The sequence below is a fragment of the Paroedura picta genome, chromosome 3 (assembly GCF_049243985.1).
Source record: "Paroedura picta isolate Pp20150507F chromosome 3, Ppicta_v3.0, whole genome shotgun sequence".
In the NCBI taxonomy this organism is placed as follows: Eukaryota; Metazoa; Chordata; class Lepidosauria; order Squamata; family Gekkonidae; genus Paroedura; species Paroedura picta.
The window spans coordinates 32722192-32747561 of record NC_135371.1 but is presented as its reverse complement, the minus strand read 5'-3'; the positions used below and the strand labels follow the sequence as shown (position 1 = coordinate 32747561).

The 25370-nt window shown below is 43.6% G+C and overlaps 1 protein-coding gene across 8 annotated transcripts in view; it reads right to left on the bottom strand.

The window, feature by feature from the left end:
* Window positions 1-25370, bottom strand: part of ITPR1 (inositol 1,4,5-trisphosphate receptor type 1) — a 264215-nt gene that overhangs the window by 15533 nt on the left and 223312 nt on the right. For 5 of the 8 annotated variants that reach the window (XM_077325238.1, XM_077325242.1, XM_077325240.1 and 2 more), the window contains 10 exons: window positions 25187-25291; window positions 24594-24786; window positions 23217-23339; window positions 19439-19614; window positions 18963-19127; window positions 17048-17243; window positions 15408-15524; window positions 13497-13636; window positions 11711-11876; window positions 10242-10402 (listed from right to left, as the gene is read on the bottom strand). In XM_077325238.1, coding sequence (XP_077181353.1) covers window positions 10242-10402; window positions 11711-11876; window positions 13497-13636; window positions 15408-15524; window positions 17048-17243; window positions 18963-19127; window positions 19439-19614; window positions 23217-23339; window positions 24594-24786; window positions 25187-25291 — 1542 coding nt within the window. The remainder of the gene's footprint in view (window positions 1-10241; window positions 10403-11710; window positions 11877-13496; window positions 13637-15407; window positions 15525-17047; window positions 17244-18962; window positions 19128-19438; window positions 19615-23216; window positions 23340-24593; window positions 24787-25186; window positions 25292-25370) is intronic. The other 3 variants (XM_077325245.1, XM_077325244.1, XM_077325246.1) reach the window with 1 other exon arrangement.

The following is a 25370-nucleotide window of genomic DNA, read 5'->3' as shown; positions in this document are numbered from 1 at the left end:
CCTATGAATGCAAAAGTGCTTTGCATGTGCATAAGGGGAAGTTTGGATCTCAGCCACAGAACTTCTACCCCTTCCTGCACTAAAGGAAATGCACTTTTGCACAAGTGAAATAAAAGCACAGACAACTTGAGAAAAGGGACTAACATTCAGGTTTCCCGGTTAAATATGGCAACAGCTGGTAAGCACAAAAAATTAGCATGAAATCAGCATGCAGGAAATGGAGGAAGGGGTACTTGATGAGACCGATACCAGACCTGCACTTGAATGTGACATATAAATATCCATATATCAGCAAATGGTAAGGCAGCAACATGCTGTCTGAAGCTCTGACCATGAGGCTGGGAGTTCAATTCCCAGCAGCCGGCTGAAGGTTGACTCAGCCTTCCATCCTTCCGAGGTCGGTAAAATGAGTACCCAGCTTGCTGGGGGGTAAACGGTAATGACTGGGGAAGGAACTGGCAAACCACCCCGTATTGAGTCTGCCAAGAAAATGCTAGAGGGCGTCACCCCAAGGGTCAGACATGACCTGGTGCTTGCACAGGTTATACCTTTACCTTTTTTATATTAGCAAAGGACAGAATGGCAATTGAAGCAGAGGCACAGGTCTCAAGCTGTAGTCACAAAATCCCTTCAGGTCGAGCATAGCAAAGGTTCCCCATAAGGTTTCCAATGTAAGACTCTGTAGACTTCATTAATATTTCTCTTGATCTATTTTAATGATCTACCTTTACCACTCTATTAATCCTCATGACCACTGACGAAGTGGGTAATTTATGTTCCCAACGGACAAATGGTGACGAAGAATATCCATCTGAACTTGGGCCGTCCATATCCAAATTCGGCATCCTATTTGACAATGCTAACTTTTAAATTCCAGCCTTATTTTTTTCCCTTCTGAAAGCAGCAGAAGCAATGCTTGGACAACAGGAAAAACCTCAGTGCCACATCAAATCCCTCCCATAAGCAGGGTATAACATACTCTACGTCAATAGGATGGACTTCCCTTCCACAGTGGTGGCTAATGTACAGATGGGTACACCCACTTTCTTATGCTGTTTGTTCCAACCCTCAAATTATCTACGTAAATTCAACCTTCAGGCCTGACAACACCCAGTTTCTGGCAGCCCTTGACCTGGTTTAAATACACAGCATAGCTTTCCCTTGCTTCTGTTATTATTAAACTATGTCATCATCACATGAGCTAATTAGCCAGGCATTTGGCAACACACTTTGTATGGAGACGCTGCACTGGTTAAACCTGGAACCAATGATAATTTAAGTCGCTTGGCCTTCCTCTCTGCACGGGCCCAATGATGGCTGTTCTTCCCGGTTAGAAATATGTCACACCCATACCAAAGGCAGGCACCGTAGGGAAAAATACAAACACACTCAAGGAAAAACCCTGAGAATGGCATTTGTACGAAACCCATGGAAACTAGCAACCGGACTCTATCTTGCCATTCATTTGGGGGCGGGGGGGGGGCAATCCTGCAGATTGCACACTCAGTCAACAAAATAGCTGCTACTTCTTTAGCTCCAATAATGTGGTAGTTTTGCAGGTATCCTGATTAGCCCAAGTTTTTATAATTATCTAGGCAATTCAAACCACACTTACATGTTCCTGCTCATTTCAGTGCCTGTCTGTTTTGGGCCACATGGCTGCAGAAGGCCGCTATTATAAAGAGAGTTCAGCATCCTTATCCATTCTGATTCAAAGGAAGGTCCCAAAAAAGGAAGTTAAAGACAGAAACTTCCCCGTGCTAACAGCAGCAAAGTCCTGGTACTTGGTCATCCCTGTAGTGCAACAAGCCACTTCCTCCCCTAATACTATGCTTGGGCCAAACAATTGGGTTTTGGTCTAACTACTGCTAAAAAATGTTATTTATTTCAAAAACCTTTTAACTTGCACTCTCAGCTGGGAGCTTATAAGGCAGACACATGGGTAGGCTCCACATGGCTGCGAGGACAATTGAATGTTCTTCTCACATGGATCTGCCAAATCACAAGGGACATTACTATAGTCACAATGAATCTCCCTGGAGTCCAGTGATTATTTCTCTCACAGTTGCACAGACTTGAATGGTCACATGTTTCCAGGCATTCTTTCAGCTCCATGAAACCCATGACCATGAGCATATGCTTTTCACTTGCAACCTTGCTTTAAATATCTGAAATCCAGCCCTTGGTTGACTTTGGATTTTCAGAGATAGGAGCATAACAGAAAAATGCTTCATGCTACCTGCTTCATCATTTCTCCATATCACCTGAACAAGAGCTTTTGCATGGCATCCCACGGTCAGGTGTAAAAGCTCCATCTACACTTTGAGCATTTGCATCTCACTGCAAAGATAAATTCCACTTTAGATGTTCTGGAGGAGCAGGGAGAACAGGAAGCATTAGCAAAAACTTCCTGTTATGTCTGCACCTCTAATCATGTGAGTAACTCTCATCACCTGACAAGGTAGGCTCTGAGCACAAAAATATAGGTGACACAATAAATATAGTACCATATAAATACAATAATATATATATTTATTGTATAAATAAATAAAAAAGAAGAGCAGCTGTTTTTTTTGTACCCTGCTTTTTACTACCCAAAAGAGTTTCCAAGTGGATACAATCGCCCTCTCTTCCTCTCCCCACAACAGACATCCTGTGAGGTAGGTGAGGCTGAGAGAGCTCTGGGAGAATTGTGACTGACCCAAAGTCACCCAGATGGCTGCATATGGAGTAGTGGGTTCTCTAGAGCAGTGGTCCCCAACCCCCGGTCTGGGGATCGGTACTGGTCCATGGATCAGTTGGTACCAGGCCACGGCTCCTCCTCGTCCTCCTGCCCGGCTGCCGCCTCAAGGGCTGCCCTGCCACTCTGCTGACGGCTCACCTTTGGTGCTCTCCAGCGGCCACCATGGCTGGGGCTCCCCCTTGGTGTGGCACTGCGCAGCTACTGCTGGCAGTGCCCCCCAGTGAGCAGCAGGAAGTCAGGGGTGCCGGCGGGAAAGCAAGTGGAGCAGGGGCTCAGGCAGCAGCAGCGACGTCCCTCGGAAAAAGACTACCCCCTTCCCCCGGGCCTCAGTAAAATTGTCAAGCATTGACCAGTCCCTGGTGATAGAAAGGTTGGGGACCACTGCTCTAGAGTCCACCGGTCTTAATCTGGTTTACCCTACAAGGGACATCCACACCATGGCATAATTCTTTCAAAGTCCTTTTTCTGTACCCAGATTCCTATGTTTTGACAGACATCACAAAAGGTTACATGACAGGCAGAATCTCAAACCCAGTTGTTTTGGCAAGAAAGGCACTGCTGGGTCTCAGCAAAGACTTTGATGCATATTACAGCCTCAGAATATTAACATTCCATCACCAGCACCAGAAAGAATTAAATCTCAACACCACTGTGAATTTCTGAAGCATTAGTCATTCAAGTACGCTGTGGAAGCAAATATTAGCGTGCAAGAGTATGCCCACAGAGAGCGGCAGCAGCAGGCCCCTCTACCTCACTTCATTAATCCTGTCAGGTGACTGCTCACAAGATTTGTTTAAGCTCTCCTTACTTAGGAAAGGCTCCAAAACTAGGCCATGGGGCTTCAGTGACCCCAAATTAACACTGTTATCTAATAAGCTATCTCAGTGAGATTCATATTCCCTAAAAGTTAATGTATACCGCAACCTTAAAATACTGCACCTTTTTACACAAAGTGGCGGTCACTGTTTGGGTAAGCTCGCCTGAGAGGGAAAAAAGAAAACAGGCAATTCTCTCAGCCTCACGAACCACTAATCAGCAAATAGGGATTTAAAAACAGGCAAGTGGATTTTCACTTCAGCCACCGCAGCGTCCAGTGATTTGTAAGATTTACAAAAGAGGATTAAAAAAAAAAAAAAGAACATAAATTGCCAAATAAAATTCAGATAAGGTTACCAACTGACAGCTCTACTGAGCTGAACACTAGCCCTGTTTATTTCTTTACAGATTGTCCCAGCCTCTCCCTTCTGCTAAGAAGCTGGCCTCAGAACAAAAGGTATCAGCTTTCCCATTGACCTGGTGCGTTTCACGTTCTCACACAAATTTGTTAAGAGTCCTAAAGAAAAAGATCTAGACAGCACTCAACCTCGTTCACTGCAAGGAACTCCAGAACGTGCGGAGGAATTCCGTGACCAAAGAAATTATCTTCAGATCAGCTATTTACCTTAAATGGATTTAGCCCTTGCAAACAAACTAATCAGAGATCAACCAGATATATCTCTACTCATCATGATCTAATCTAATCTGTACCACACCCCATTCAGAAAGACAGCAGATGCACTGAATTCAAACACCCTTAATTTCAGTACTCAAGAGTAGGTGGAACCCGTCAGATCCAACAGTTATTCTGTCATTTTATTTATTTATTATTATTTATTTATTATTTCGATTTCTAGTCCGCCGTTCCCAAAACTGGCTCGCGGCGGGTTATATAAAAACCAATATCATCCTTATCCCATTGTTGTTCCTTTATATATTTCCGAAACAGCCTAGGGGGTGGGACGTGTCCGGCTGTCCAAGTTGGATTAGGGCCAATCAGGGTGCAGCCAGCCTTGTCCTGATTGGCCCTGCCCCTGCGGCTCCCACCCTCCAGCCCTGGACTCTAGCCTCTTTGCTCTCAGACGCCTCAGTGCCTGGAGCCAGCAGCAGGTGAGAGGGCCCTGGCCAAAGGGTTGTGGTGGAGGGCTTGCTAACGAGGGCCTCCTGGCCTGCTAGGCTGGGCCTGCTCATGAGAGCTTCTGGCCTGCTGACTGCCTGCCAAGGAGCTCTGTCTTGGCCCTGCTAACGAGCTGCCCAGCCCTCGCCCGCTCCACTTGATTTGGCTGCAAGCTGCGGCCCAAAGCCAATTTAAGCTGCCTGTCCAGGGACCAGGGGAGGGGACCCTTTCAGTGCCCGTTCTTAGGAATGGGCTTTGAAGTTAGTAATACAATAAAACTCATAAAACCCCATTAAAACCCACATTAAGATTACCATAATCCCAGATGGCAAAAAACCCTACTCAGTACAATAACTTTCAGAGGCAGCCTAGGGGCTCGGTGTTCAAAGCCAAGATGTAATCGCTCCAACCAGAGAGGGGACCTATAATATTGGTTCTAGCACTGGCCCCGACCATAGACCTGGTGGAAAAGCTCCATCTGGCAGGCACTCCAGAAAGCAGAAAGCTCTCCAAAGGCCCGCTGCTCCCCTGGGAGCACATTCCACCAGATAGGGGTCAAGACTGAAAAGGCCCTGGCCCTGGTCAAGACCAGGCAAGCCTCCCTAGGTTGAGGAATATCCAATAGATTAGAATCTGCTGAGCGCAGAGCCCTGCCAGGGATTTAGGGCACCAGGCGGCCCCTCAAGTTTGTAGGGCCTTAAAGGTCAATACCAAGACCTTGAACTGATCTGGGCCACAACTGGTAACCAATGCAGCTGCCTCAGCACTGGCTGAATATGGGCCCTCCAAGGTGTTCCAGTGAGGACCCTAGCAGCTGTATTCTGCACCAGCTACAATTTCTGGGTTGGGGTCAAGAGCAGTTGACCCATCTTCCTACCAAACATGATAGTCTAGATTGGTGTTTCTATGCACAACATTTCAACTTTCTGCCAACACTGCATTGCTTTATTGCCTTTGGGAAGATGTTCTGACTTTCTATGAATACAGGTCTTCTTTCCATGAGTTATTTCATTAGCCTCAGGATATAAGCAGAGACCATCTTTCCATGGACTATTCCACTAGCTTCAGGATATGTAAGTGCTAAATAGGTGGGCAGAAGGGATTTGATGTTGTAAGCAAAGGAGATGCTTTAACCTCTCCTTCCCCTAGAACAGGTAGCTAGCCTGCTTTGCATACTAGGTGGGAAAACAGCAGAATTGTGGCTCACCTCCCCACTCTGCAGGACTGGGAGGCTATGTGGAAGGTCCTTCCACCCCTCCAGCACCAGCACTTATCCCACAGGGAAGTGGGTGGGCAGCAGGGAAGCATCCTGTGGCCCCAGCCCCACAGGGTAGAAGGACCCCCCGGGGGGCCCAATCAGGTAGGCAATGAGTCTAGAGACCTCCCACCACCTCAGTCATATTTTATATATGTTACAGATAGGATAGTTGGAGAAGGGCGACAGAGACACAGGCGTTTTCCAGAGTGCTTTAATATTCCACTATGATTCTCCAATGTTAACAGGGTTTTTTTGGTGTGTCCAGGCAACTTTGCAAACATCCCAGCGCTAGCCCAGCCCTTTCCCATTTCTCCCGTTCCTCCTAAAACTGGTCCTCCTAAAACTAAAAATGAATTCACAAGAAAGCCTCTTCCTTACAATGCAAGCATTTCCCCATGCCTTGAAGACTGCCATTGAAATGCTCCCAGAAAAGGTAGGCTTTGGCTTTTTTTTTTTATGTGCATGCCAGCAGTGAAAAGTTTCTGTGTTGGAAGGTGCCTATGCTGAAACAAGTGGTTATTCCCATTAGGAGTGCTGACACCAGCAATCGATCGTGTCCCTGGCTGCCATTTTCAAACAGTTTTTAATACCATTCTTAAGTCTTTCTCAGTACGATTGAGTACACCTCATGGAAAACACTTAGCACAGATGATCTGGATGTGTAGGTTCACATTAAAAGGCAAGCCTGGCAAGGCAGCTCCATTCTTTCTCACCCAAACACGATCTGCACAGAATGCTGGGGGCAACAGCAGCTGCCACTCAGAGGACTCCCATTCATTCCACAGGCACACTTCTTAGATCCGAGAGGAAGGGAGGAGGTGAGGCGGACCTGGGGAGGAACACCCAATCCAGAGCAGGGCAAAGCTGGAGGTGGCACACGCCACCCACACCTCCAGTCCCCTTCTGCCACCTGTCAGACCGCCTGAAAGAAAAAGTTTCCCTGGGGAAACAAGCCGGCACTGCTGAGATCCTGACCCTTCAGGGCTTTCTGGAGAATGGGGTGGTGACAGCAGAAGTCACCCAGTGGCAAGCTGAAGGTTCAAAGCGTTAAGGGGGTGACCAACCCATAGGGATGATTAGAGAAAGAGAGAAGCCACGGTGGGTTATTGTGGTGTGGCTGTTGGGCACAATTGCCTCCTTGAGGCTGCAACACTTTGCATGTGCAAAACAAAAACAAAAAAGCAGAAAAACAACCCTCCAATGTGAATCTGAAGGGATAGAAGATGGACGGGTGGGGAAAAACCAAGGGAAAAAATGTCAGTGTGAACCGATTGCCCTGATGGCACCATCACTGAAACCACCATGACACAGTCCAAACCATGAGAGGCGGCTGTTATCTGGAAAACACCACTTTTGCTTTGTTGTGTCTACCCCATGAAAGGTAAAGAGCACCAATCAGCATTCATTCTCTGCAGGAAACCGAGGTAATGCTCTGCATATACTGACCAGCAGGGCTGCAGAGAATGTGTGTGTGTGTCTGTGTGGGGGGAATAGAGGCAGAGGCCTGGCCTTTACCACATGCCACTCGTCAACAAGTAGCTCACCTAACAGACTGAGGGGGGGGGGGAGGGAATATAGGCAGCAGCTTTGTCTTTCTCTCAACAGGTAACACACAAACCAGACAAGAAAAGAAAGATCAGTGAAGAGGAAAGAATGTGTGAGCACTGCTGATTCAGGACTGGAGAACCCCTATTCCGTGGAATTCCATGTAAAAGGAGCCACATCTGTTTCCCCACCGATACAAGCCAACCCCCTCCCAGGCTGTTAAGTGTCTGTAAAGGAAAGAGAAAGGTAATCCTCCGAGTTCACTTGCACCCCAAGAAAGTGAAGCTCAGATAGAGAGCCAACATGGTGTAGTGGTTGGGAGTGCGGACTTCTAATCTCGCGAGCCAGGGAAACAAAGCTGCTTTGAGACTCATTCTGGTAGAGAAAAGTGGGATATAAGAACCAACTCTTCTTCTTTTAGTTCAAATGAAACCCGAGCAAATGGATCAGTGAGTCTATTTTGGCATTTTTATTCCAACCATACCCAACTTCTGGGATCATAAAAAAGCTGAGGGAAAAATATTGAGTCTTGGAGGAGATACTGGGTTTAGCATCTCTTCTTTGAGAGCCAGTTTGGTGTAGTGGTTAGGAGTGCGGACTTCTAATCTGGCATGCCAGGTTCGATTCTGCGCTCCCCCACATGCAACTAGCTGGGTAACCTTGGGCTCGCCACGGCACTGATAAAGCTGTTCTGACCAAGCAGTGATATCAGGGCTCTCTCAGCCTCACCCATCTCACAGGGTGTCTGTTGTGGGGAGAGGAATGGGAAGGCGACTGTAAGCCGCTTTGAGCCTCCTTCGGGTAGGGAAAAGCGGCATATAAGAACCAACTCTTCTTCTTCTTCTTCTTCTTCTTCTTCTTCTTCTTCTTCTTTGTTTAGTTTCATTAAACAATATTTCTCTGCACACCTGCTACAGCAGTGCTTCTCAACCTGGGGGTTGGGACTCCTTTGGGGGTCGAACGCCCCTTTCACAGGGGTCGCAGCAGGGTAAGCAGCTCAGCTGGGGGGGGGTGCCATCTATACAACAGCCTTGAGGGGTAGATTGAGAAAGAGCGTTCATCTGTCTGGAGCAGCAGAAAAGAGCGAGATCAGCATGGTGGGACAAGAGGCAGAACTGAACTGAGAAACCCCAGAACAAAATCAATTTATATACAATCATGAACAATGGATCTTCACACCATTGGTCAGTTTGGGTTTAATTTCTGAGAAAGAACGTTTGCATAGTTTTATGGTTGGGTGTCACCACAACATGAGGAACTGTATTAAAGGGTCGCGGCATTAGAAGGGTGAGAACCACTGGGCTAGAGGATTCTGAGGAAGTAGGGAAAAATCTGGTCATGCTTCTTTGTCCCTGCTGTGAAAGTTAGAATTTTAAACGATGTATAGAAAGGGATGTTTGTATTACCTGTTTGGAATTTAGCAGAGATTTTTTCAGTAAAGTTGTAGCTTCTGAGAATTTTATCCCCAATTAGGGATAGAAGGTTATAGCTAGAAATGTGATTCCAGGTGAAATGACTGGAAATTACTATCAGACTGATTTCCTAATAACTTACAAGTTGACTATAAAGAATCAGGCTCAAGTTCTCAGTGACATAGGAATCTAATCCAAGGAGAGACTGCAGTGAAAGCATGGTCCATGGACAGGAAAGCAATGATTTTTTATAGTCCCTGCACATACATGGTGCCATTTTTTACTGTCCTAGTCTCCTGCAGCTACTATTTCTACCCAGCACCAGGGATTGTTTTGGTCTTTTAAAAAACTAGTAATTCACAGATCACTATAGTCACATGCCAATGAGCAATTTTAAACTGTAGCAACTTATCAATTACATTTTTGTTTAAAGAAGTCTGAACAAGCGACCCAAGTTGAGAGCAGAGAGGGCATCAAAACAGGGTGGGAGGGGGGGTGGGCTGTGGCAAGGAAAGGGCAAAGGAAATATTGCTGTGCGGGCGCTCTGTTATAACTAGGGTTGGGTGCTTCGGTGCCTGGCGCAGCCAGTGCTGCACCCTGGGGGGGGGGAAGTGCGGGCATCAGTGCGCTGGCACACACACGCAGGCGCAGAGCTCTGTGCCTGTGTGTGTGGTCCTGCCGGCACACCAACGCCCGCGCATCCCCTCCCCCCCGCGGCATGGTGTTGGCTGCGTTGGGAGCAACTAGCCACTACGGGTGCCGAAGCGCCCAACTCTAATCATAACTAAATCTTCAGAGAAAGTCATCACCATCTAGAAGCAACCCTGCTCCCTACCCCCCACCTTCTCACTCCTAATTAGTTTTACAGAATACATAGTTTTGTAACACAATGCACTGTGCCCTTTAAAAAGAGGTGAGGGGGAGGGGATCTGTCTGCCACAATGGCCACTTTTCTCTTGTCCAAGCTTGGAGTGCACAATGGTGATATTCATCCTGGGAGAGGGTCATAAATGCAGGCAGCAGCCATTGCCTTGGGATGGGTTACCACAGAATGATAACTGAATAACTGGAGTATCATCGCAATAGAAAACGCTGTCATCTGGATAGGCCTTTGGAAAATATCTTCCAAATGTTCACTGCTGTTTTGATGCCTTATTCACATTTAATCGATGATGAAAGGAAACCATGTAGACATGTCTTAATGGATTGGAATTGGGGTCTGGTGGGAGGCTGGGGGAGGGTGGGAGAGTTCTTAGGCAACAGTGCAATACCGGATTTGCAACTGATTAGTCAAAAGCAGAGCCATCTGGAAGTAACAACAACATTTCAGGGAGAGTATTCCAGACTTACCTTTATCATTTCTGCCACGTAACTCTCAGGGCCTGTATATTCAGTGGAGTCTTTTACTTTGACTAAGACAATGAAGAATAAATAGTGCCACATGTTGTGCTCCTCTTTAATGTGCTCTTCGAAAGTGACGGTCTTGTTATCAAATTTGTCTCGTTCCAGACCTAATGGGATAACATAGCCACAGTGTCACTATTAGATTTTTAAAAACAGAAATAGAGCAGCACGCCCTATTTCATGAGGTAAAATACAATTCAAACATGGTGATGAGAGACATTCAGAGGTTTGCTATTGCCTGCCTCCATGTACTAACTTCTGGTATTCCTTGGCTTCCTATCCAAACACTGGCTGATTCTGCTTAGCTTTCTGAGCTATCTAGGATGGGCCACAAGCAAAACATAGGAATCTTAAATAATGACTTTCTCCTGCGTTTGTATGGGGTACAGAATGTGTGGGTAACAAGACACCTGGCTTAGGGCTGCCAACTTTTAAAACTGGTCCTTCTAGCTGTCTCTTTAATATCCACTTGACCTATAGCAGGTATTTCTTCTCCTTCATGTTGTGAAAAGCTTCAACTGTCCATCTCAGATGTTAAGCCTCTAAATCTGCCACCATCCATCAAGTAGAAAGCAAGAGGATTTATGCCAAGCATCTACGGATGACTTTGCTACAATCATCCCTCCTGTACTAATAGATCATCCTCTTCTTTGCAACCAATTTCAGAGACTGATTCAGGAGTAGACTCAGACCTCCACAAGTTCCAGTTTGGCTAAGCCCATATGTATGATCAACTCAGTTAAATACACTGTCATTTCCTTTCTCCCCTTTCAAAATCAAAAGCTGCATTTGTTTAAAATGCTGAAACTGCACGAGTCTGGGATACGTAGGTCACTGATGGATGCAGTTTCCTGCCAATCAGCACAGTGCATTTCTGGCAGGGGAAAAAAAAACAACAGGTTTCATCTGAGATTGACTTGAAAGAGGAGAACATATATGTGACCACAAGACATGAAGGTGTCTTGATACAATCAAACTTCAAAAAGTTTTCATTGTATAACAACAAGATCTTGGGTCCCTCCTCAGAATGCCCTGAACATCTAGGGCTAGAGGAGTGTCTCCCGAAGCCTTTAGGTGGTGGGCCAACTTTGGTGTGTTGGGAGTGGGTTTAGTAAGATTTTATGCTGCCAGGAGATTGTTGTTCTTTTATTGTGTTTTACTGGGGCTTTATTGTAAACCATCACAAGCTGAGCTGGTCCAAGAGTGGCAGTTAAGAAATCAAATAAGAAATAATCATTATCAAGTACTAAATAAAACAAGAGGATTGAGCCAAGGACCAAAATAATTAGCTGGCTGGAGACATTGGTTCTACTAACTTTGTCATATTCCAAAGCCACATTCAATTTTTGAATTTGCATTCTTTTGTACTGAATCAGAAGAGAAGGTAGCTTTATAGTGTTTGCTTTTACACTTACCACAAATGAAGCAAGTTGTTTTTAATACTTCTTCTTTCTTCTGTTTCTCACTTCTGAGATCAGCAAAGGTGTCAATGATAACACCAAAAATCAGGTTGAGGACAATGATGATCACCATGAAGAAGAAGAGAAGGTCATAGATCACTCTTGCAGCAAAAAGGGGTTCCTGAAAGAAATAATTTTCAAAGGCGTGATAATGCATAGTGGAGCATGGCATAATGGAACGCATACTGTGCTAGGGGATGGTATGTGAAGTAAAGAAGAAAAGAGCAATAATATGAAGAAATGCAAGGTGCTGCACATGTAAACGTGTCCTGGAAGGGGAACAACTGGGCATGCCCTCCCCTTTTCAGAGGACTTCTTATTTCCTTTTTGTGGCCTTAAAAACACTGTTGCAAAAGCTTTATTCTTTTTAATAAAAAAAAGACAGCCCTCCTAGTGCTGGTATTAACCTGTTTGGTGATCATAGACATTTTGTATGATCAAAGGTATTCACAGGTCACAGAAAGTAAACTAAGAGTCTTGCTGGTAAGAAGCTTGCATAGATAAGAGACTTTAATGACTTATTCACCGTCAACTTCCATATTTCAACAGTACTGTTTTTTTTTAAAGAGTAGTTTTATTTTCTGCCTTTGCTTTTGTTTCTAACAAAAGGGGAAAAAAATAAAGCTGACATGCCCTTACTGTCCACATTATGAGTATCTAACCAATTTGCAGAAGCCCTGGCACGTACAGAGTTTGTTCTGTCATAAGACCACAGACTGGTTTGGATTACATTGACTGAACGTTTAAGCTCAGATTGCTGTTTCCTCCCCCTTTCCCTCTCACCTCAGGCGCTACAGTTCAAAACCTGACATCCTCTTTAGCTTCAGCCATTGCTTACTGTTATACACAAACAAGAAAACAATGGATTGTGCTTGCCCTCCAAAGCAGCAGTATTTCAAAGGGTAGTTTGCAACTCTTGTTTGCTAATTCAGATGTAACTACAAACTATGAGTTGCGCGCAATATCAGGAAGAGACAGCATAAAACTAATTCATGTAGCACCAAGCCAGCAAGCCAAACTAAAGCTATCTTGAATTGGTCTCCCTCCCTTTCCTCACGATCCTGTAAGGCAGGGGTAGTCAACCTGTGGTCCTCCAGATGTTCATGGACTACATGGACTACAATTCCCATGAGGCCCTGCCAGCGAATGCTGGCAGGGGCTCATGGGAACTGTAGTCCATGGACATCTGGAGGGCCGCAGTTTGACTATCTCTGGCCTAGGCTAATACTCTAATACTCGGATCACTGCAGCACTCTATCCTAAATGGGTTGGAACCATAATACTGCCTTCCGCATCGAGGAATATTGCCTACACTGAGATCAACTGGAAGGGACCTTTTTTTTTTGGCACCCTCTTTTGTGGCTTTCAGGAAGGGTTGCTAAGACATTTGCTTCATCAACCCTGGCTGTGTTTATGACTGGCTGTGTTTTTAAAACGTTGCTTCATCTGGAGACTCAGCGGTGTGAAATTTCATTCTATGCATCGGATTACACTCAAATCTATGATTTTTAAACGGTTTGCAAGCACACTCAGAAGAGAGAGGCAATGTTTAAAAACTGCACGTCTGAATGAGCCACAGGCAGATTAGTACTTCTACCACCTTTAAATAAAGTCAACAACTCAAAATCTTGTCGTGCTTGACACTGTACAGTGATGTAGAAGACTTTTCCCGTGGAGAAATATTTTAGTTCCTTCTTAGAGATTTAACGTGATTTGGTTCTCTTCCCCAGCAATCATTTACCTCCTTGGATGGTTTCCTGAGCACGTCTCCTACTCCGCCCCCGCTTCGCAGGCCATGACTAAGCACAGTAACAATGCACATCAGCAAGGTCTCACATGTGTGCTCTTTATCCTCTTCCTCACCTTCTGCAGAAATCAGCTCTGTTAAAGACAGCAAGTTAGGACACTGCAGTGAGGCTTCAAGATCAGCGTCATTCAGCCATATTCCCACACATTCCTTCTCTGCTTGAGCTTGCACACCCACCAAGAGAGAGTACTCAAGGCACAATAGCAGGATCCTTTCCCCCTCTAGTTCTACTGTTTCTGTATGTCATATAGTGAAGGAAACAAATTTCCCATCCTTATACACTGGGAGCATGGAAAAAAGCTCTTCTATCACACATGTTATGACAGATAAAGCACCATATTCTGAGTTTTGAAATGCCCAGAACAAGGAGAAATATAGGTACGTATTTGTTCATATGCCTATGTCTTTGATTTTATAGCAAGTGTAATACTTAAAAGGTAAAGGTAAAGGTATCCCCTGTACAAGCACTGAGTCATGTCTGACCCTTGGGGTGACGCCCTCTAGCGTTTTCATGGCAGACTCAATACGGGGTGGTTTGCCAGTGCCTTCCCCAGTCATTACCGTTTACCCCCCAGCAAGCTGGGTACTCATTTTACCAACCTCAGAAGGATGGAAGGCTGAGTCAACCTTGAGCCGGCTGCTGGGATCAAACTCCCAGCCTCATGGGCAGAGCTTCAGACTGCATGTCTGCTGCCTTACCACTCTGCACCACAAGAGGCTCTTAAAAAGGACCCTCTAAAATCCCAGAATCACTGAAATGATCACAAAATGCAAACACATATTATTGTGTTCTACATTTATTTAAACATTCTGTGCTGTCTTTCCATCAAAATACCATCCCATATACTGATCTACAGACTACCTCCTCAACATTTTAATATATGAATTAGATGGAGCAAAACATTATAAGAGAAAAAGTTTGTCTGTGAAATATCATGAGACTACACTTGTGGTATCTTAGTGGCACCTTTAGTGGCACCTAGGCATCCCATAACCAACATTTGTGGAGATCTCAGCCTCAGATAGCATCTGCATAGGAGGAGGGGTTGAGTGACAGGAAGGGGGGAGCAAAAGACTAAAAAACAGACTTTGAAAAATCTCCAAAATTCAAACTTTGGCGGTAGGGAAATGAGATCTCACAACATTAGAACACAAGATATTGGCTGCCATGTTGAGGGTTACTTAGCAACCAGGAAATCAGCTCATGGGGGTCGGGGCAGCCAGAGGTGGTGTCAGTCGAACAGTGGGCAAAAGGAGAGGGCACAGGCCAGCAAGTCAGGCAGGCAGGAGTCAGTGATGGTGAATGAGCAAGTGGTGGAGAAGAAGGCGATAATGGCACAGGTGAAGAAAACAGCCAGGGTGGGGAAGGAGATGCACACAGATGAGAGGTGGCAGTTGCAGGAGGATGAGGGGTAGAAAAGGAGCAGGGGGTGTGGAGAAGTAGGAGGCAGTGGAGTCCAGTGTGAAATATAAGATTTCCCCAACCCTTCTCTCCCCATCCCCATCAGCAGGTAGGTATAGTAACAGCAGCAAGAGGTTTGAGGCAGAATGAATAGAAAACACAATTTCTGCTTCAACCCCGTGTTCAGTGCCCAGCTGACTGAAGGTCAGGCTGGCAAGAGGACTGGGGAGAAAGAAGAAGGCAATTAGAGAGTGGGGGACAGAGCACCACTGTTGAGGCTCATGGGCTCTCTCTTTTTATATATACACACATCTATGCATGTGCCTTTGTAGATTTTGGTGGACTGGAATGCAAGGATTCTTGGCTGAGTAACTGCTGGATCAAGCAATTCAAAGAGAAATTTAAAACCATAATATGAAAAACAAACAGTGAAAGATACTTACCTGCTGAAGGAACAACGGAAGAACAATTTTCCCCGTTCGCTATGCGACACACGTCGGAATATAGAAACTCCCTGGTCATTTTTTCACCATTGTCAGTGTGCTGATCTGTAACATACGCTATGTTGAAAAATGTGGCTTAAAATGATGCTAGAAGTACTTGACCATTCTTACACATTACAACAGTATTTAGCTTTATAAACATAGCACCCAGTTCCCCTGCATAAACCCTAAAAATGACTGACGGTAGAGAAATATATAAAATACATGATAACAATGCATGAAAACCTTGCCAGTATCCTTTTAAAGTTTAATAGGTTTCAACATTGTGAACTCCAGGAATTTACAATACATGACAAGAAAACTCCTGCATTGCTTCTCTTCTTTTGGTTAAAATGTTGTACTTAAAAGACTGTGAACAGCTGGCATTACTCACACATGGTCCCCAAAGAGACATGGTTTTGTGTTGCTTGCATTTTCATACACTAAATACCACAAAATAAAAAGGAAGGTTGTGTGTGTGTGTGTGTGTGTGTGCCGGGGGGGAAACTTTTTAATGACTGTATGGGGTGGAATTTATTTGTCATACAATTGGGAGTTCTTTCCACTGTATACGCCAGATAAACTAGATCTTACCAGGTAAAGTCTCACTCAGATGTGGAGTCCAGTGTGTCAAAGTGCAATGGGAACAATGGTTACAACTTACTAGGACTAGGTTTGAATCCATGTCCAAGAAGGGACATGGGACTCAATGATAATTGATTTAAATAACTGAATTATTGAATATTCAATGTTGTTGATGTTCATGCAGTAACTGAGTTTACATTGTATCTGTCATATTAGATCCATGTTCTCTGTGAACTGCCCTATGACACAAGGGAGGGTGGTATAAAAATGTAATAATAAAAACAAAATAACTAAAAAAACTAAGAACCACATGAAAACCCGCATAAAATTGTTTCAGCCAACTCTATATGTATTTGCAGATCTGCTGTACTATAGCTGAAATCTCTACTTAACAAAAAGCCTTCAAATAACTTTCTAAGATGCTGGAAGATGCTGATTTTCCACTGGGGTTAATCTGGATTATCATTGTACCATCTCCAAATTTTTTCAATTATTTTTTAAAAGCTTGCAGCTTGGAAGCAAAATAAATGCATGGGATTGGAGCCAATGATATCCTTCAGTGTTTTTGTCCGACACAGAAAGTATGCTGAAAGAGAAGCTCTTTCTCTACGGAAGAGAGATCCAGTGAAAGAAAGCCACTGAACTAGTTTAGGGAGTCAGTTGATCCAACTCATGATTTTTAAAAAGTTATACATTTATCCTATTTATACAATCTGAAGTAATCCAAGAAAGCTCTAATTTACAATGGACGTTAAAAAAAAATCATCATACCCACATCTTTGATACTATTGCATCAAAGGTGTAAAAAGACCTCCAAATATGAGTTTATGAAGCCATGGCTATTTGGCAGCCTCAATTTTACTGCTTTCCAAATATCAAGACCTCATCAAAAGGCATCTGCTTTTACAAAACGGCCATCACCAGAGGGAAACATGCAGCTTCCTACATGCACCTCTTGATGCAGTAAGGGGTAGCCAGCCTACTTTAAAAAGAACAAAAGTATGTGCAGTACCAACCTGGCAATAATGTTTCATTAGGTAATTTATCTACTTCCAAGATGAAGTCATCCTTGAAGAACAGGTAGCCCACTATTGAGAAGAGGTACACCAAGATAAGAGCAAGAACAGCAGTCAAGATAATGGAACGTCCATTGCGAGTGACACTTTTAATGACATTCAGCAAGGTCTCCTCTCTGTACACCAAGTCAAAAAGCTGGAAAAAGAGGAGTTGGTAAGATTTCATAAGAGACTTCAAATTAAAAAGTTAGGAAGCGATTATATTCGAATAACATTGTAAACTGTTTGTATGTCAGAGAATCTATTAATTTATGTCACAGATTTTAATGGTAAATCCTAATACTTTTTGTGGAGCACGGTTTTAAAAAAGTGCTGTTTGAAGTGACTATGAACACCTGAAAGAAAAAACCAACCCAAATTAAAAAAAAAAAACAGCACCAATAGAAAACCATTTGAATGGAAAATACAATGTAGTGTTTTGGGTAGGGTCAGCATTATTCTTTCATAATATACATAAAAATGACAGAACACTGTTGTATTGCATGCAACACTTCTTGATTTAGTTCAAAAACTCGAACAACACTGCCAAGATATGTAACCCAAGTCAAAGTACTGCGATCACTTGTTCCTGCAGCTGATTAAGTGGCATATGCCTTTGGGCTCCCCCCTTCTGCGGGTTCCACACCCATCATGTGGTATACAGCTGAAATGCAATGTAATTGCAGCTTGGGAATTGACATGGAAATCCCCAGATGAATGACTGAATGAAAAGTGTCAGTGTGGCCTAAGGGAAGAGTTGCATCCTCTGTGACGGAGCTAATCTCTGGAGAAACTGGCCCCAAATCAAAGCACATTGGTCACGCACGACTTATAATGAAATGATTTGCTCTTCAAGCAGAACTACATGCTGCCTTGATACACATTCCCAAACCTGCATAGGCCAAGGAAACATGAGCGGAACCGGCATTTGTATGGGAGAATCATTTAAGGTCATCCCTCCCCCACACCCACAAGGCCATGTGTTGTCTCCTGTGAATGCCACCCAGGTCACTTTCTCATCCTTCTCAGAAGCCATCGGGGGCACTTACAGGTCAGAACAAGCAGGGGGGGCAAGCGTGCTCCTCCAGCCCACCAACTAACTCCTGCGAGTATCCCTCCTTCCCTCAATATGCCTTTCAAGGTTAACACCAATTCAGAAACACAGCATGTAATGCCGTCCTTAAGTTAGCAGCAACTAATCACTTCCCTTTATTTTATCTAAACGGGGCCAATTTTTTCTCCTTTCCAGTCTGAAGCTTGGAGCTGCCCCTGGCCTTCTGAACAGTAGCCAAATGGAAGCCAGTAAGCAAAGAAAGGTTTATATAAAAGCCTGGGGCATACCTAGTGGATGTTTGGACTTTTTTCCTGTGAATGGCAAAACACTATATGCCATATCAAAATTTGCCTTTAAAAGTTTCCTCCATTTTAAAAGTATTTTGCCATTTGGTGATCAGTAACTTGCTTAGCAGCACAGACCTAACTGCATGGTTCATGGCATCCTACTGACAGTGCACTAGGTGCTTCAGGTGTGCTAAAGCATAATTATACGTCACAGGTGTTCAGCTACAAGTCCATTGACTTACCATTGTTTAAAGTTAAGGATCTTTATTAATTTAGAAACACTGACTCTGTTGCTCTACCTGCAAGTTCAAGGGGGCTCACAAGGTATATGTCACAAAACATACAGAAATTTCAGTTTTCAAAAATTCACTACTGCATAATCTGCAATAACCACTTCAGCAATCCAAATAGGAACAATTTTAGCCTCAATAAGTAGCATACAGTGTCACAACTCTAATCTGGAGTAGGAAGAGTCCTGTCTAAAAAGAACTGCCTTATACCACCATGAAGCAAGTCGATATCGGTCAACACTTACCAGCAAACTGTAGAAAAATTCATGAACAAACAGCCCCATTGCACAAATAAGCAGGTACAGTAGATGATAAAGGAATTCAACATCCATGATCATGGCTTTGTATCCTCTAGAGAAAGTTCCAGAGTTACCAACAAAACTCATCAAAAATATGATTTTGTTACAAACCTGTGAAGAGGATTAGACAAAATTAAAATAGCAATGTATTGAGTTGGACAGAACAAGCTATTGTCACAGCATAATGGCACTTCTGTCGGCAAAGGAGGGAGGTGATCCTGCCATGCCAATCCTCACCCCTGCCCCCTTCTCTGTTCTTGAGAACTGCGCTCCCCTGACTGCCCGGAGAAGTAGCTTAGGGGGACCGGTGAGCTGCAGTACTCATTGCTGTACTCATGGAACTCTGGGTCCATCCCAAATAAATACACAGAGAATCTTTAATGCAACGAGGCAGCAAAAAATCAGAGAAATTGAATACTTACATTGAAAGCTCCCAGGAGAAATAATGTTGGCTGTAAACCTACTGAGAATATAAGTCGTAGTATTGTGGAAGCAATTAAAGCTCTAATGCCATGGGGTTTAGGCAAGGCAATAACAATTGCTAACGATATCAGCATGGCTGTCCAGAGTAAGCCTGACAAGTGGGGCTCTAGGGTACCTAAGAAGGGGGAAAAACCCGAATACATTCATTTATACTCTGACGGTCAACATAGTTTTACCCATTTTATTCATTTGTTTAAAAGCTTTTTATTCCGCTTTTCCATCCACAACAGAATGACGAAACAATAGGGTCATTCCACAGGGAAGCTGACAACAGTATAATATAAAATATCATCAGTTTAAAATACATCAGTCTCAATAAGATACATAAATCACAAATCAGCAACAGAGGGGGGAAAGGCTGTGGCTCAGTGGTAGAACATCTGCTTGGCATGCAGAAAGACTAAGGTTCAATCCAGCTAAAAGAACCAGACATGAAAGAACTCAGCCTGAGTTCTCATAGTCCTGCTGTATTCCACATTGGTCAGACTTCACCTGGAGTACTATGTGCAGTCCTGGAGGCCTCACTTCAAAAAGGATGTGGACTAAATTGAGAGGGTGCAGAGGAGAGCAACGAGGATGATCTGGGCCTGGGGACCAAGCCCTATTAGGAAAGGCTGAGGGACTTGGGAATGTTCAGCCTGGAGAAGAGGAGGTTGAGAGGGGACATGATTGCTGTCTTTAAGTATTTTAAAGGTCACGCAGATATCAGGAATTTTTTTTCACAATTTGAGGAGTTCAGCGGTGGAATGGGTTGCCTAAGGTGGTAGCAAGTTCCCCCTCGCTGGCAGCCTTCAAGCAGCGGCCAGACAGATACTTAAGCCTGGGTGCTTTAGGCTTATCCTGCATTGAGCAGGGGGTTGGACTAGGTCTGTATGGACCCTTCCAACTCTATAGTTCTATGAGACTCTGGAGAGCCACTGCTAAGTCTGTGTTGACAACACTGACCTTGATGGCCAAAAAGTCTGGATTGGTATAAGGCAGCTTCATGTGAGAGCTGGATTCCATAGAAGATGTCAGCTCATTGATCAACAAGACCTCAGTCCACTCCTACCTTGAGGTTTCCTTTTACCAGCTTTTAAAATCCAGGCTTGGATCCTATGGAGGAATTCCATGCATGCAAGATAGCCCATATCATGATGTGTGCTTCCTTTTCTACTAGCACTTCTGTTTGTACAAGGGTTCATGGAATACCTCTGGTCTTCTACAAACAGACATTTTAGAGGGGAAGGTAGGGTGGCTCCACAGTAGAGAATGTCTAGTGCACCTGGAACATATCCAGGGGATCCAAACCATGGCCTGGCTCACTTGCATTTCTTACCTACTTGGTGCAACCATCTTAAACATTTCCTATATAAACACTAATTTCTGTTGAACAAAACTCAAGTCCAGCATCACCCTTAAGACCAGCAAAGTTTTATTCAAGATATATAAGCTTTTGTATGCAAATACACTTTTTCAGATATTTTATTTATTATTTAGACTTATTACATGCCACTCCCAGACCCCCCCCTCCCATAAAACCCCATTCAAACACTCTAGGTAGGACATAAAAACCAAACACAGAATCAATATCCCAAAAAGACATGGTGATATTCAACATCCTAACCCACCACCAATAACATCTGCACAGAGGAGTGGGAAGAGGGAGCATAGATGACAGAAGGCTTAATATCACTTAACCCCGCTTAGCATCAGAGGGAGCCCAACCAAATCTTCTTGCCACACTGGCCTCAACCATAAACCTGGCGGAGGAGCTCTGTTTTGCAGGCCCTGCGGAACACCGAAAGCTCCCATTTATTTATGGGGTTTATAGTGCACCCCATCTTTGGGAACTCAGGGCAGACACGACACAGCTACCCACCGGAATCTATTTTTTGTTATCATTGCACAATATGGCTTACTCACCTGCCTGTCTAGACATTACGATTTTCAATCTGACAAATGGCTAAGTATAGTCCCTTATGTGCACTTTAATTAATACAAATGTTATTGGCACACATAGCCAATGGGTGTTTGAATAATTGTACCACTTTGGTACTTCTAGTGTTCCTTTTTCTGTTTTTAGAGACAGGTTAGATATCATAAGCAAGCATCAGGTAAAAATACATCTTCTGTAAAATATCATAAAAACTTAGCTAGGAACACTGTCTCATTTGGGCCTAATTCAAAATAACAAGTGTTTTGAGACTGGACATAGTCTCCGTCCCTCCCTTCCAAGAGTCTTTATCAAACAAGATTTTTATTGCAGGGTGTGTGCAGTCATTCCACTTTCTACATCTGGAAAGCCTCTCCACGGGCCATTATAACATTTCAAAAAAGATCAATCTTGAAAAACTTTGATATACGGATAGGAATAATGCCTGCAGTAATAGCTTTTGTAGGGCTGGTGGCTCTATGAGCACATGGGGCTATTTCTCATTACCCACCCAGATATATTAAGTCTCAGGTACGTGGGGCAGCCCATTTGCCGATGGCCAGTAATTCAAAGAATTATAAAATCATCAGCAATTATTTGGGGGGGGGGGTTTGCTTATTACCTTTCCAACCTGCAGTAATAATGAAAGTTAGAAACTTGTATTGAAACAAAGGAAGTTGGAATTCATCAAATTCTAACAACAATTGGATCAGCCATCTGTCAAGGGAAGGCAGTGATGATAGCAAATCTTCTCTGCCTCTTCTTCCTCCACACCTGCCCCACCCCCAGTCTCCTTGAACCCAGGGACGGTGATGTATCTGCCACTATTTTTTAAATTTATTTAACCATATGCAAATCCAATTCACACCGTAGTCTGAATTGGATTTGCATATGGTTAAATAAGCTTTAAAAAAAATAGTGGCCAAGGCATGCGAACAGGGCTTATGAGGGTGGAAGAAGACAGCTCTCCCTGCCATCCTGATCCAAATCAGAAGTGAGACAGGCTACAATTTAAAGTAAAAATAAAATAAAGCAGGGAATGAGCTCAAGCATCTCCCAGTATCATATCAGCTCTGGCTCTTTCTTGAACCTTGTGATGCTCCAGAGGCCAGTCTGTGAAGTTTCTGGCAGGTCTAAAGCCAGGCTTAGCATGTCACTAAGGTCGGTCAAAAGCAGCTACATATTTCACACTTACTAGTGTACATTTTTAGCTTCCCCCAACCATGAAAGTGTCCTGACCTGGATAGCCCAGATTAACCTAGTCTCGTCAGATCTCGGGAGCTAAGTAGGGTTGACCATGGTTAGGTCTTGGATGGGAAACCATTGAAAATGTCCAGGGTTGCTGCACAGAGGAAGGTAATGGCAAACCACCTTTGAACATCTCTTTGCCTTGAAAACCCTGTGGGGCTGTCATAAATTGGCTGCTGCTTGACAGTACTATCCACCAAGCATGAAAGTCTCTGAGAAATAAATTAATTTGAACTTGGAGAATGACAGCTGTGAACAGGATAGAAATCAACTGGTGAGGAAGTCTGGAGTCAGAGGCAAGACCAGCAATTTTGCAGCCTGCCATCAGAGTGTCTGCTTCATTTGTCCCTTGTTTACATGTTTGTAACCAAAACGGGTATTACATAGAAGTCTTCATGGCTCTCCCAACCAATGGAAACGATGCTCTACAAGGCTCAAGAAGTGGGGGGAACCAAACAATATGATCTATAAAAGTCCCCAAAGTTAAACAGATGTTTAATTTAGCCCCTCCCAATGCTTTGATATACAGTTCATAATCTTAAAACAGTAGTTACCTCCTTTGATTCCTTTAAATGGATAAAAAAATGCTACAAGTAGATTCATGAGGACTGCAAGATTAAACGAAATGCTGCTCCAGAAGGACATGTTGCGTGAGCACCAGTACAAAATAGGCTGAGCTGCAAAAAAAGAGAATGTTTACAAGAGGTGCAATGATACCATATACTTTTAACAAGGAAATAAATGCCCAAAAGCTAGTATATTGCCAACTTTTCCTAGAAACACACTATCAGATGCAGTAAAAACTTTATTACCTTTTCTATACTAGGTTTATTTTTCCATATAATTGCTCTTTAAGAGTCTATAAGTTCAAGGCATTTATGACTCTCCTTTAGACCAAAGCCCACAAACTAGCTTTCTATGCACCTCTCTGTTTACAAGTACCACAAAAGCAAAAGTTAGTTACAAGGCCGGAACAAGCCAGCTGGATCCCATCGTACTTAACGTATTTTGACCTTGTGTGATTAGCTTGCCAATATGAAATGCCCTTGCCATGGACAAGGGGGTGGGTAGCCATGCTGCTGCCATGCCTGTCTGTGCTGCGCCCCCCCCTCCCATTTTCATGTACATTCTAAGGCTGGAAAAGGGCAGGGAGAAAAAATGATTTAAGAAGATGCTTTAGGAAAAGCCTTGCTTGGAGTGCATTCTCTTAAAAGCTAGAGGTCTTTAAAAAAAATACAGGCAATATTTTAAAAACCTAGATGAGAAGGACAAATTGGGACTCCATGTATATGGGACAAGATTGGAGTGATATGCTCCCCGCATCTTACTCCAGTTAACATCCTGGCTGCAGCATTCTGCACCATGTGAAGCCTTCCTAACATGCAAAAAGTTGCTTCCCAGTTCTGGCCTGGAAAGGTGGTCTAGAAGGAGACCATGATTGATAGTAACAAAAGCCGCTGAGGATCAGGAGAATCAATAGAGTTACACTTCCAGAGTCCATCTCCTAGCACAGATCATCCACCAATATCATGACCAGTCCTGAAACTGATTGGAAAGGATCCAAAAATGACCTTGTATGAAAGTTTTTGTAACCATGAGTACTGTGTGCAATACAAGAATCCAGGGAACATTTTGGCCATCTCAGATTAACACTCTACTCATGCTACAAATACGGCCCCCTGCATGATGTTTTGGTTGCTTCCCTATGTCTGTTTTTAAAAGGTAAATTAGGAAACGCAAAGTTGGGAACAGACAACAGGTGCAGTCAGTGTTTAATCCAAGCCTTTCTGGAAACATTTAAATTACAGAAATTACATTTCTGTGTTCCTAATCTTGGATTCAAATAACAAAATAAAACCCTATGAGATGTTCAAGTTACTTGCATCCCACCCTGAGAAAATTTTTTTATATTTTCTAGAAAACCAGCTTACCTCTCAGCTTCTTTTGCCAGTTCATTTCATTGAATAGGTCTTCTGATCTCAAGAAGAAGTCATTTATTTTGCTGCCTTGCTCGTCCCTTTCTGTAGTGTAGTAGATCCGTAGTTTTGATTCCTTGGTGAGGAATTCACATATACTGGGCACGGGGAAGACTATTTGCTCCATAGTACGATCTGACCGAACAATCTAGAGAAAGAGGACTTCATTTAACTTGTAGCTTGTTTGTTTGTTTGAAACATGATACCTCTTCATGCACCAAAATGTCATTTAGATCAGGGGTAGTCAACCTGTGGTCCTCCAGATGTTCATGGACTACAATTCCCATGAGCCCCTGCCAGAAACCGCTGGCAGAGGCTCATGGGAATTGTAGTCCACGAACATCTGGAGGACCACAGGTTGACTACCCCTGATTTAGATTACTGGAAGCTTTTCATGATTTTCATTACTGACTTGCTTTATTATCAGGGGCATTTAGAGCCTGGATTTCCAATATCACAAAATTTGGGTTATTTCATTATAATATCTTAAACTTCAGAAAGAACTGGTTTAGCGGTTTCAGATCACCACATTTCACCATGGCTTCTACCTCAATCTGTGCTGTGTGCTTGGCATAGAATTCCAAAGCTTCATCTCCTTCTACTTGACCTCCAGGCTTCAACATGTTCTGCAATTCTTTGTTATGACGAGCCAGCTGAAATAAATGGACATGTGACTCCTTTAGAAAACAAACGAAACGGAGCTTAAAAAGTAGCAGTCTTGATTTACTTCAG